Source organism: Metopolophium dirhodum, chromosome 3, assembly GCF_019925205.1.
Source record: "Metopolophium dirhodum isolate CAU chromosome 3, ASM1992520v1, whole genome shotgun sequence".
NCBI classification, from domain to species: domain Eukaryota; kingdom Metazoa; phylum Arthropoda; class Insecta; order Hemiptera; family Aphididae; genus Metopolophium; species Metopolophium dirhodum.
The window spans coordinates 25,885,021-25,897,820 of NC_083562.1; the positions used below are offsets into that span (position 1 = coordinate 25,885,021).

A 12,800-nucleotide genomic window follows, 5' to 3' on the forward strand; every position below is an offset into this window, starting at 1 on the left:
TTTTAAAACTTCAACATGTTGAAATAATTTTTTTTTTTTATTGTTCTTAATACAAATAAATTCTTAATAATCTGCGACATTGGCCATTAGTGACCATTTTTTTTTTGTTATATTACGTTGTACAATTTAGTTATATTAAAGAACTTTAAAATGTGTGTGGTATAGTGTTCACGTCGGGTCCGAGTGCTCGAGTGCTGTGTCTATACTTTATTCAAGTTCAGAAACGTAGTCGGTGGCGGATTTGAGCGCAGAGGAGTGGAAATATACCACGGCAGATATACTGCAGATAATGTGGGGGTGACAAACGAGTGTTTCCTGACTGCAGCGGACCGACGAAAACTGGTCACTGCCGGCTACGTTTCTTAACTTGAACAGAGTATAGGATGTTTGGTATGTTGAGGTTGTTGAGCTCATCTGCGTATGGAGGTATTCTGTAATTATGTGGTTGACTGAGAGTTCAGTTTCATAAGGATTGCACATTTGTTTTTCTTTTTTTGCAATAAGGTATCCATATATGTAAAACGGATGTGGCTGATCCTTTCTATTCTGATGAGCCTCCAGGCCAGCTGAAGATAGTATTTTTGATTTCTTTTAATTTAGTGTTTTTATTTAGCCAGAAATGATTTGTTTGTTATTTTACCAATAGTACCTATTACCTTATACTATAACCTACATTGTATAGACATGTAATGAAAAAGTATTGTAAAATATGCAAAAAGTTTGTTATTACTAATTACTTTATTTTAAGTTTTGTACGTTATAATATAATTATTAATATTATATAATATAACTATTAACTACTATTTAAAATTTTTTTTGTAATAGTTTTAACTTTCTTGTGGTTTTGTTGCGAAGTTCGGTAATTTTGTTTGAATTTATAAATGTTGTTATTTAGTCGTATTCGTTATATTTTTGAACTTCAAAAAGCTAAAATGTACATTATAGTGTGCATTTGGTAGTTCCATAAACAAATTTAAAGTTCAAAGAAAAGTAAAATAGAATAAAATTTAAGTTTGTTATTATCTTGTAGCTCGATACTTTTTATTTTTGTACACATAAAATATTAAGTATATAGGTATACTATTATTTACACAACGCGCTACAAAGCTATTTGGTGTACGATGAATATTTATTAGCAAAAAAAAGCTTTGGATCTATAATGTAGCTAACGTCGTAGGTTTTAGTTGTCTAACAAAAGACCAAATTCTATTATGTATACATAATACGCAATATATAATGATGCGTAATAAGAATACATATAGACTTATTCAAAAACGACTTTTTAATCTATTTTTTTTTATAAAATTGAATCTATTCTTTTAATTAATTTTTCAGCAAGTGATTGTATATGTATAATGGAATATATTACATGTACAGTGAAATATAATATGACATAAGACCAAAAGTTTTTCTTGATATCTAGCTCAAGTAATGCGTCAGAGTCAGGCTGTACCTATTGTTGTAAAAGTTAAAAAGTTAAAAAAAAATAAGTGAGTACCTTATAATAATATAATATTTCAACGGACTGGATGACATATGACGGATTGTAATATTCAAATTTCAATTATTACTATATAGTTGTATAAAAATATTATAATATTTTATACGCATGAATATAGCTGAGTCTTTTGTATAAACACATACACCTAATATAATAATGCATTGTACTTGTATTACTGACTATACACACGGGCTTATAATGTTAATACTTTAATGGACATTATATTGTTATTTTCAGTAGTTATTAATTGGTCGTAATGCCGATTATAATTTATATGGACACCAAGTGATGAGAAAATTTCCTAGAAGTGCGAGTGGGTGTCTTAATCAACACAGATATTAGGTATTGTTCCATAATATATCACAATATTTTTAGGGGTGGCAGGGTGGGTATGAATTATATTCAATATTTAACCCTGAACTTGGAAAATAGTTCAGCGCAGGCACGTATATAGTGAAGGTCAAATCCCCCTCCCCAGAAATCCTTTTCTATGTGCGTACCTGGTTCGGCGACACTACATTGAATATATGGGTTGTGTCGAAAACAATACATTATAATATCATGCAGTGATACCCACCCCGACGTTTGGGTTGAAAAAAACTACTAGCGTTTTTTATACTGACCCGTGAACCAAGGCGCCGACGTCATGATTGCGTCATCACGACCTACAATGATGCGATAGTGGATATCTGATATCAGTGGTGGCGTAGTAGTCGTATTATTTATTATATTAATAATTATTATTATTATTATTATTATTTATTTATTAATAACCACAACAATAATAATCGAGGAAACGCTTGTGCGCCGTCATCTCCTCCGCCTGCGCTCGGCAGCCAAAGCGGAGCGGAAGTTTTTCCAGTAAACCTATCTACCTACGCGCCCGGCGAAGGGGTGGTGATGGCGGCGGGTGGTTAGGATACGCTCCGGGTCCACCCCTCCACCGACGACCGTTCACCACCAGCGGGTAGAGAATGGAAATTAATGGTTTTCGTTTTTGCGCCGCGGAGGAGAAACGGAGGCGTGGCTCACGCGGTCGTCGTGCGCACGGTCCGCGCGGTGGCTGGGACCGTGCCGTGACGCGGGGGCGGTGGTGGTAGCAGCCGTGGAGGGCGGCGGGTAGAGCCGACAGCTACGACGACCGCGACGGTGCACTGCGCTGCACTAGCACTACTCGACGACGACGACGACCGTCGCCGCCACTAGTTACCACCGACGACCGGCAGTTCACAACGGACCGTACCTCACGACGCACTGCTGCAGCTGTCGATCATTGCACTCTATCATCGCCACTACCACCACCACTACTACTACTACTACTACTACTCTACTATTATTACCACCTGAGCAGTAGAAGTAGCAGCAACAGCATCAGCAGTAGCCGACGTCTCGCGGTGTCGTCCGCGTACGGATAAAAAAAAAAAATAAATAGAAATCTCCTCCGGGACATGGTTTAGTTTTCTCGTTTAAATTAACTTACCCTTCGCAATCCGACATCCAACTCCCGAGTCTCCGTTATAACCCGCACGCATCACGTCCAATTTTTCCTTTGACCGTGTCACCGCCAAACTGGTAACAATTTCGCACCGCCACAGCTACCCGTCGTAGTAGTAGCCACGGCACCCAAACGACCGCCGCCGTACCGCACGACCGCCGGCCTCAGCCGCCGCCACTGCTGCACCACTGCAGCGCGCCTTAACGACGACGGACAGCCGCACGGCTGCACCAGACCGCACCAGACGCACCGCTATGTCGCATCATTTCGCCGGCGCCGGAGACGTCGGAGTGCCCCTGAAATCGACGGTAAGTAATTGCGACAGCGACCGCGCTTGCCCTACATTATACCTATTGCGATATCGTTATTTTAATTTACTGTATTATTACCGTCCCGGGACACTGCCGTCACCACTTGCACCACCCACCACTAACCACCACCCAGTAGAATGTTTACGCCACTGGTTTTGCGCTCGTTCGGCGAACGTATATTATTTTTCGTTTTGCCACCTGCACTTGGCGAAAGCGCAGCGTGTTTCCCTCCCCATTATTTACGTACTTACTCAATTTTATACATTTTTCCGACGAGGGGGTCGATGCGCGTGTTATCGCACCGCCGCGGACGTTACTCACGTGCTGGCCAGATGCCGAGGTCCGATATATATACGCACCGGCACATTGGTTCGCAAAAAGGGTTCCTATGTTATGAGCCTTATGTTGTGTACGTATTATTATAATATAATTATAATAGTCTATGGTGTTTTTTTCGAAATACCACGGTTTTAATGTGTGGTGGATACACATTATTTGACATTTTTACGTAATATAAAATATTATATGGTTTGTGCCCTACATAAGATTACAAAAATGTATTCGCGTTCGATAAAATTGTTTTCCTCGATTTTTACCATTACTATAGGTTATTAAATAACTTATTACATATTATTACTGTATTACTATATTACATACTGTTATTTATATTTGGTGGTACGGCTTTTTTTTCTTGACACGCTTGCCCGTTTTCAGGTCGGGGTGGGTATACCTGTCTCGGCCGAAGATATAATCCTACAGACTTTCGACAATGATGACAGAAAACTGCAGGTGTGCGTATGTATGCTTTGGAAATCTAATAGAAAAAATGTATTTTAAAAACCGACTTCTATAACGTTTGTCTCACCCGAATTCAACACGCTTGGATATTATTATCTCTATATCATAATATAGCCTAATAATAATTATGTCATGTTTTATATAATACTCTTTTTTTATTTTGTTATAACAACAATGTTCTTCCAACCGAAATGCATGTGAGAGCTTGTTTGTTGGCATGTCACGATTTGATATTATAACGATATAATATTATTTAAATTTTACTATACACATAATATTAATATAATATTATACACAGGGTCGACGAAATTGTTAGATTTAACTGGCGGGGATTTTGTCAAAAATTGTAATCACCGCCAGTTTTGTAACGGAAAATTCAGACGACCCTGTATACAAATTACATGACGTTTAAATATATATAATATAATATATATATAAATAGATTTATATTATAAAGATAGATTTTATATAGATTTATATTATACGATTATACCTGTGGTTCTGTAATATGAGATAATAATATATTTATATATTATATATATTATAATATTAATAACTATAAATAACTATATAATATAGTACGCGCAACGTGCCGCGCGCGCGTCTGTGTGTGCCGTGTAGAGCTGCTTTCATCCATTCTGCGTGTTTCCAATAGGGCAACGCGAAATAGTATTCAATATTATTGCATTCCGTTGGTTTTTAATTATTTTTTTATTGTTTCCATTTTATGCCTAGTCCGATTTATAATTTGTATAACACATGCAGACATGCAGTAATAGTAATTTACCACAATAATAGTAATAATAATAATAATAATACGATACCGTCGTGTTTTATACATAATAATGTATGTATAGATATATTATTATTAGTATAGTGCTTTCGAGCCGCCGTGTTATTGTTTTTATATTATTATTATTGTTATTGTAACTTGTAATTAAAATCTAATACTTGCTAACTTTTCACCGCAGCGTACGAATAAGCAGGCATTATTACTGTATACTAACATTTTTTCACCATAATATCATAACATTGCAGTAGGTATTAGACACCGTTGACAAATAAAATTCACTTTTTTCATCCACGTATCGTTTTTTATGGTAACGTGAATAATTACAATACACGCGCCGACGAACAATTTACACAGCTTTTTACGCGGTCCTATAATCTGTTCGAATCATTCCCGTGTAAATATTGAACATGAATTGGGGCTCGGGACACCAAACGCATTTCGCGTTTTATTTATTTTATTATTACGCGCAGTCGAGTCATCGCCGGTGTCGAATTTGTTGTAGTTGGTAGCTATATAGTACTTCCATACGCTATTCGGATCAGTATTATTTGTATTAAAACGATGATTAATAGGTATACTTTATAATTTATAATACACATAACGTTTAATGTGTTTGAGTGATATGACTGTGAATAACCACTTGCAAGTGTAACCTCCCGAACGAGGTCTACCCCCGATTTATACAACAGTCAAACTAAACTTACGATGACATTTTATTATATTATGACCGTGTCGCAACGAAACGTTTGAGTTTTACCATGAAAATAACTCATTTTTGAATACTCATTCGCACACATCGTCGTATTGCAGCTCTGCACTACTTTTTTGTAGTCGGTGTTACAAACTAATAATTACAATAAATTCTATTGTTAGTATTGTCCGTGGTACTATCCCAGTTTATTTTCATAATACAGCCTACGGCACGACCACGGCTAGAAAATGGGTTTTTTCTGTTTCAAGTTTTAGACATCCTACTGTGCACATGACGTGTTAAATAAAATATATTGTGTTATTTTTTTCTTATACCTAAATTCTTATACACGCAGAAAGGGCAAACTGGTTTTACCGATTTCGTTCAATAATAATATTATACTTGTTGGGATCCCATTTACCTACTTAAAAATAACTTAACACCATCGACAACACACGAGTAATGCCTACCCAGTACCCATCATACCTACACCTAAATTACTTCAAGACGTATTCTTCTTGTGCGCAACAAATTCGTTGACGTAACAAGGCTAATATCTGAAATAACTCGGTGGCCCCCTTGACGTTTGCACGTTAATCGTACGGTATATTCGTATACATATATACATAATATAATATTACATAGTGTCTGTTGTGAGTCGATCGATCGATTATTCGTTTGCCAGTTTACCCCTTAACTCTTAAGCGCCCTACGCCGAACAATATGTTTTTTCGAGTAGTCTTTCTAGTGTTACATCGTATTGCTCGTTTGCAACTTGCGTTAATGTATAATATTGTTGTCTGAGAAACGACATAATAAACTAATCGTTAATATTTAGGTTTTTTTTATGTATTTGGCATTCAATACTTGCGTTATTCGCATTCTTTAAATATGTATAGGTGAATGTGCGTTTATCCACTGCCATGTGACCATAAGCTGGTGTATACGACGCATATTATGCAAATACACTTAATCAATGTTCTAAAACTCTGTTAAATATACTTCCGGGCTTCAAAAATAATTATCAATTAGTAAACAATCAACACGAAATCGGTGTAAAGACGTTTAAATTAATTTAATAAGAACGAAAATAAATTCCAATTTATATGGTATCTGTCACCACAACAGTGTACACACTCAAACGTGAATAATTGAAGCTATCGACGATAAAACAAATAACAATTCAATTTATTTCAACACAGCACATTTAAATGTGATTTCATTGAATAAAATTGAACCACCACGTCATTTAACTACTCAAGTCACAAAGCATAATATTGTATTCTATATATTTTCTAATTTCTGTAATATAATATTCCTTGTGTGGTTCGAACCATTTTTATGATATTCTATATAATTACTCAGTTTGCATGGGGAAATTTCGGTCGTCTATTTTTATTATAGCAAACACGGCTACCCCCCATGTGACATGGTCAAAAATAACTTTATATACGTTTTTCCACGTTTATAATGTATTTCAATTCGCGTGTATAATTAATATTGTATAAATAAAACTTACGGTTGATCACAAAAGTGTCGTGGTGTGTTTTAAATTTTAATATGCACTTTAAAACATTATGGCCACTCCCCTTGTTGAACAAACATTTTGTTCTATTTTCGTTGTAGTTAACCAACAGACGGGTTTTATAGGACAGAAGTGATCGATTTCTGACGGGGTAAGCGGGTAACATGCAAATGAATTCCATACCAAAATTGTGAACTTACTTTATTGACTAGTGATTACGTATACCTAATATATTATAGACGTCATATATAACGTTTAACTAAAAATATAAAAAAATATTATTTTTTCTATCGTTATATAAATTTATAATTCCGTTAAGAAAATAATATTATTACACATACAACAATTATAAAGGCAGGAAATAGGAAATTGTGTTATTTTGAAAGGACCATTACAGGTAAATATTATCTTTAGTAAAACAATATGAAGACTGCTACCTACATAGTTACTGTTTATTTTTAAAAGGTATTTTGTTTGAAATATAATTGTATTTACTTAAGACTTAAATTTAATTATTTTGATAAATTTGTTTTTTAACTGAACGATATTTTGTTTATTAAAACTACTTATACAGGCCATGTCAGTTATTGGTTTTCGTATGTGGTTTCTGTTTCTTTCGTCTTAATAAAAATTAAAAACTACTAAAAATATAACGGCAGTTGGTCACTTTAAAAATCATATGGTCGATATGGTTTTGCATTTTCTTTTTTAAACCTAAAGGTTTTTTTACCGTCACATCTGATCTAGTATAACTGTTTAAGGAACGCCAAGGTTTGTTTAGCATTGAATGACCTGTCGGGGATGGACGTAAATCGAAAATGTTTTAGTCAGTCTGGTCACGTACAAGCGATGCTTGTTTTGAATATACTTAGTGCAGTGTTTTATCTGACGGTCGTGAAAAAAACGTACGGAGTAAGAAGTTTAACACAGCTTTTTAAAAAATTATTCTTGCTGCACATCGTGCAAAAGGTTAAACAATTTTTCCTATCGATATTATTTTTTTTACTGGCACCAAAGATTTAGTTTTTTCTAAACCCGGTAAGGTCATGTCAAACTTAAAAATAAATTAGAACATTCAAGTAATTCTTGAATGTCAAACGGTGTATTTCTTTTCCTCCCACCATACACCTACAGACCCAATGTATATTTAGCATCTGGCATCTCGTACACTGTGGCAACAAAAATACGCGTATACCATAAGGGTGGGGAGTCAGAAAAACAACGTAATGTGTTATTATTATATAAAAAAAAAAAATTATAGGTAATATAAATTAAAAATATATTCCAATATTGTGACACTAACATTATGTTGACTAATTTCGTAAAGTTTATTTTGAAATTAATTGTGTGTTCCCTTTCAAACTGGATGTGTTGTAAAAACTAGGGTTTGCACGAAAAATGACAGAAATATGTAAGCGAATATCAATATGAAATAATATTACCAAAAATGCACTAAAATATGCAGCTCATTATTCTTATTTAATAACACAACGTACGATAAAATACAATTTAAAGGTTAATCAATAATTATTATGAAAGATTTAACCATAGACCATACGGGTTAATTTGCACAGTGTTCGTAAACTTTAACATTACTGTAATTAAATATTATAATGTATCGCTTATAATGTAACCTATTATTGTTATTGATCCTAATAATCATGGCCGTATTCATAACGGTTTCTTAAAAATTTCTAATACCTACATATCATCAATATTATATATCATTAATAAATTGCGTTTACGGTAATATATTCTCTACCGTAGTAACTGTAAATAGGTGATAGGTCATCAATACAAAATGCATTGGGTACAGTTCGAATGCCAACTACTGCAGCTTTAACAATATCATAATAAATAAGTAATAAGTCAGTACTTTTAACGTATTACGCCACCAACCTATATAATTGTTCCTACTTATTAGCTAAGTATAGTACTGTACACTATATGGTTATATTTGTATAATAACATAATAATATTATCTTTCGAGTCGAAAGCATTTGGCATTTAGCATTAATGACATGTGGTAATTTACTATATTTTTTTAAACAATTTAATTTAATAATACAATTTCATTCGTATGGTCCGTGTTCTCGTATGCATTGTGACGTCTAGACGACAGTAGACGTATATAATATTATACATTGGCTACGGTTACACAGATTATTATACACAAAATAATATAAACACAGTTGCTCGGAACGTAATATTGTTATTATTATTATTGTTACTGTTGTTGTTTTCCTACAGCATGTTATAAGATTTACGGCTAGTGAACTATTGCGGTTAATTCGTACGAAGGAGAGTAAATAATATTATACGTACCTGTGTGGTTCCCAAACCAGCACAGAGCACCTACCCTACATTATGACGAATAATATTGTTTCGCAGCTGTTTTTCTATTCTTCAGAGATCTTGCTCGTGTTCACTTCGTTATATTACTATATAATTATATTATACCGTATGAATTTTGAATTTACATGTTCATACATGTTCCAGTTAGCGTGGACGACGGCTATAATTATTTATAATAACTCAGTCTAGGCATTTCACGTATTTTCCATCCGTTCGTCATCCTGACTCGTATGACTACATGGATGGTCATTGTTCGAAATTCGACAATAAAACAACCGTTGTCACGGTCAGTGAAAATCGTTGAAATCCAGTATTTGAACAATAATAATAATATTTAATTTGCTAAACCGGTATATTTTATTTTGTATCGACGCGTTCGGTTCATTTGAGCTACAGAACGATCCGTTGGGGATTGAATACAAATTATATTTAATAGCCAAGTAGGTATACAAACAAAATAAAAACGATTATTTCGAGGAAACCCTTTAAAACTGTAATCATGGAATAAAATATGTATGCCCACTTAATATTTTTATAATTTATCATTTACACATCGGTTTTGTATAATATAATTTCTCAAACTCCGGGAGGCCGGGGTTATCTAAATATCTAATCGAGAATACGACGTGCTCCAATTACGAGTGCATAATTATTCGTATATTGTTAATTGTTATACTTGGACCAAATCCTCTTATGAATAGTTATCATGTGTAGTTAGCCTTTTTCGTGACTTATCTAAAATATTGTCTATAGAACGTGTACCTTCGTCCTACATACAATTACGTAAAACGTTTAGTTACGTAAAATTATTAATAGGTACAATATATTATTACTCAGATCCTCTGATGTACTCGCGCGTTTTTCAATATCTCTGATCTCATAGGCGTGCTTGATTATAAAAAGCAATAAGGTGCTCATTCGTATAAGCGTCTTTTTCTTTACGTCTGTCGACGTTTGCTTTATTTTTTTTACGACCGTCGAACTTCTACGGAGATGTGTGACGCTCACTCGTAACAGTCTTGAGATAAAGACAATATCAGAAAAAATTGGTAAACACTGTAATAAACGATAATAATGTGGAACTGTGTAATCTATAGGCGTAATATACCTATCACGTTGACTTCCGTACGCTACCTTCCGCCTTCCACACGTTATCTTCTGCCTTCCGGTTACGAGTTTTCTAAACGATCCTAGTATAAAATATTAATATATTAGGTATTGATGCAACCGAGATAGACACGGTTAATATACCGTTGGTATTTGCACGTATATTATTCTTACTTTACTTATTTACATGTTATCTTTTAAGCATTTATTCATGTGACTACAAACTGATTCACCAAGCATGTTCATCCCCATTTTCCCTCAAATATAAATGTATTCAAATTCTGATTTTTAGAATTTTTAAGTATATACGCTTAAGGACGATATTTTCAAATACATTGATTTTATGCAATTTAAGGAGTGTCCTATATCGATGTAAACAATTTTTTCAAACCTGAACCAATCTTTTTTATTGCAAATATTAAATTGTTAGAGATGATATTTTGGAAAATATTGATGTGCATCATTTAAAATGTTAACGAGTATTTTCTGAGTTATTAAGCTTATTAATGTACTCGGGATAATATATTAGTACCTATACACCCTATATATCAAAAACAATTAATAATTATAATTCTGTTTGGCGATTTCGAATCTCACGATTTATGACTTGTAAACCTATCCAGATTATGCTATTGAAAAAAAAACCTTAGCCAACAACTCCGAATAAGAAATTTCTCTTTAAATTATGTCATTTAAAAATATACCGCAAAGGGATGCTAAGACTTGTCTGAACCATGTTATGGGTTAAGGTTGAGGGGTAGGCGGCTGTCACCTAGAATAAATTCACATTTATAAAAAAATATCATAGAAGGGATGCAATTATAGCGGAAACAATAAGGTTAACACCAGTTGCATTTTAAACTGGACCTGGGTGCAGCATTACCTTCATAGTCTCTCTGTACAAATTGTTTTAGACTCGTCGTTTGTTAACTGCGCCCGGAAAACGATTCAAATTATATTTTCTTCTGAGAATATAATTAAAAACAAGAACATCGCACATTTAAATTTTGAAATATGGTTTTTTAATAATAATAAAAAAATTAAGCATGTAAATAATAACGCGTTTCATGTTAAAAATACATTTATATAATTTATGTGAACAATATTATCATATGTTCCGTGATGTCCACTAATCAATTTAAATTTAAATTACTTGGACACCGTAATTAAGTATACCTATATTTTAGTTCTATACAATAACAAAAAAAAGTTGAACTAATTATACAGTTATCATATTTATATTCTTATTATTATTTTATATCATAAAAAGATAAGGCACCTACCTCTAATTTATGTAAATTTATATGACATTTTGTAAATTTTAATTAAAAACTAATAATACAATTTATGTATTTTATAAAATGTTGAAAGTTGAATGTACAAATTATTTTATTGTTCAGTTTATATTTAAACAACCTTCATCGTAAAACGAAAGACTTAAATTATCAAAAACGCTTATACAATATTCAAAGTTGAATTATATTACTAAAAAAAACCCAAAGTTTATTTTAAACAAGGTTCACATTACAATAATAATATACTCCAGTTAATTATTATTGCACGTTTCGAATGCTAAATTAACTTTGATATTCCAATCAGTCGAAAACTCAAAAATCTTCATATAATTTTACTTACTTATTACTCAATGTATTTAAAAAGTTATTGTACAATTTGAATGCAATACAAACAATATTTTTATTTACATAATTTTTCAAATATTACCGTTTTTTAATTATAAAGTATATTTTTTTATTTCGTATTTTAAAGCAGAATACTATCGAAAGATTAGAAAATAAAGGTATTTAAAGTTTCTATGAGTAGTAGACCCACAATTTTGCATGGTATCTACTTCAGTGACACTCCACTCAGCTTATCTTAACTTTAAATAAATAAACCACTAGTTTGAAATTCGATTTTCATACATTGAAATTCTAAGAAAAATATCCTAATTTATATGCATATAAAATTGGAATTGAAAATGTTATATGTCGTTTCAGAAAGTTAAGACCTTGAAAAATGAAAACGATAAAATATAGTAAATAATATGATTTTTTCGCTATTGTTGTTTTAAAACGACTTCGAATAGTTCAAATTATGAAAAAATAATATTTCCAAAAATGTTGATACCTTTTAATAAAACAAATCACCTAATATAAAAAATAATCACCTTGTAAATAAATAACCTTTTAGAAAAAATATAAAATGATCATTCTTATCTTCGCCA

At 32.8% G+C, this 12,800-nt stretch overlaps 1 protein-coding gene across 3 annotated transcripts in view; it reads left to right on the forward strand.

The window, feature by feature from the left end:
- The first annotated feature begins 2,667 nt into the window (after positions 1-2,667).
- LOC132940385 (proton-coupled amino acid transporter-like protein pathetic) overlaps positions 2,668-12,800 on the forward strand; it is a 39,731-nt gene continuing 29,598 nt past the window's right edge. The window contains exons 1-2 of one of the 3 annotated variants that reach the window (XM_061007941.1): positions 2,668-3,304; positions 4,022-4,102. In XM_061007941.1, the coding sequence (XP_060863924.1) occupies positions 3,251-3,304; positions 4,022-4,102 (135 nt within the window). In that variant the 5' untranslated portion in view covers positions 2,668-3,250. The remainder of the gene's footprint in view (positions 3,305-4,021; positions 4,103-12,800) is intronic. The other 2 variants (XM_061007942.1, XM_061007943.1) reach the window with 2 other exon arrangements.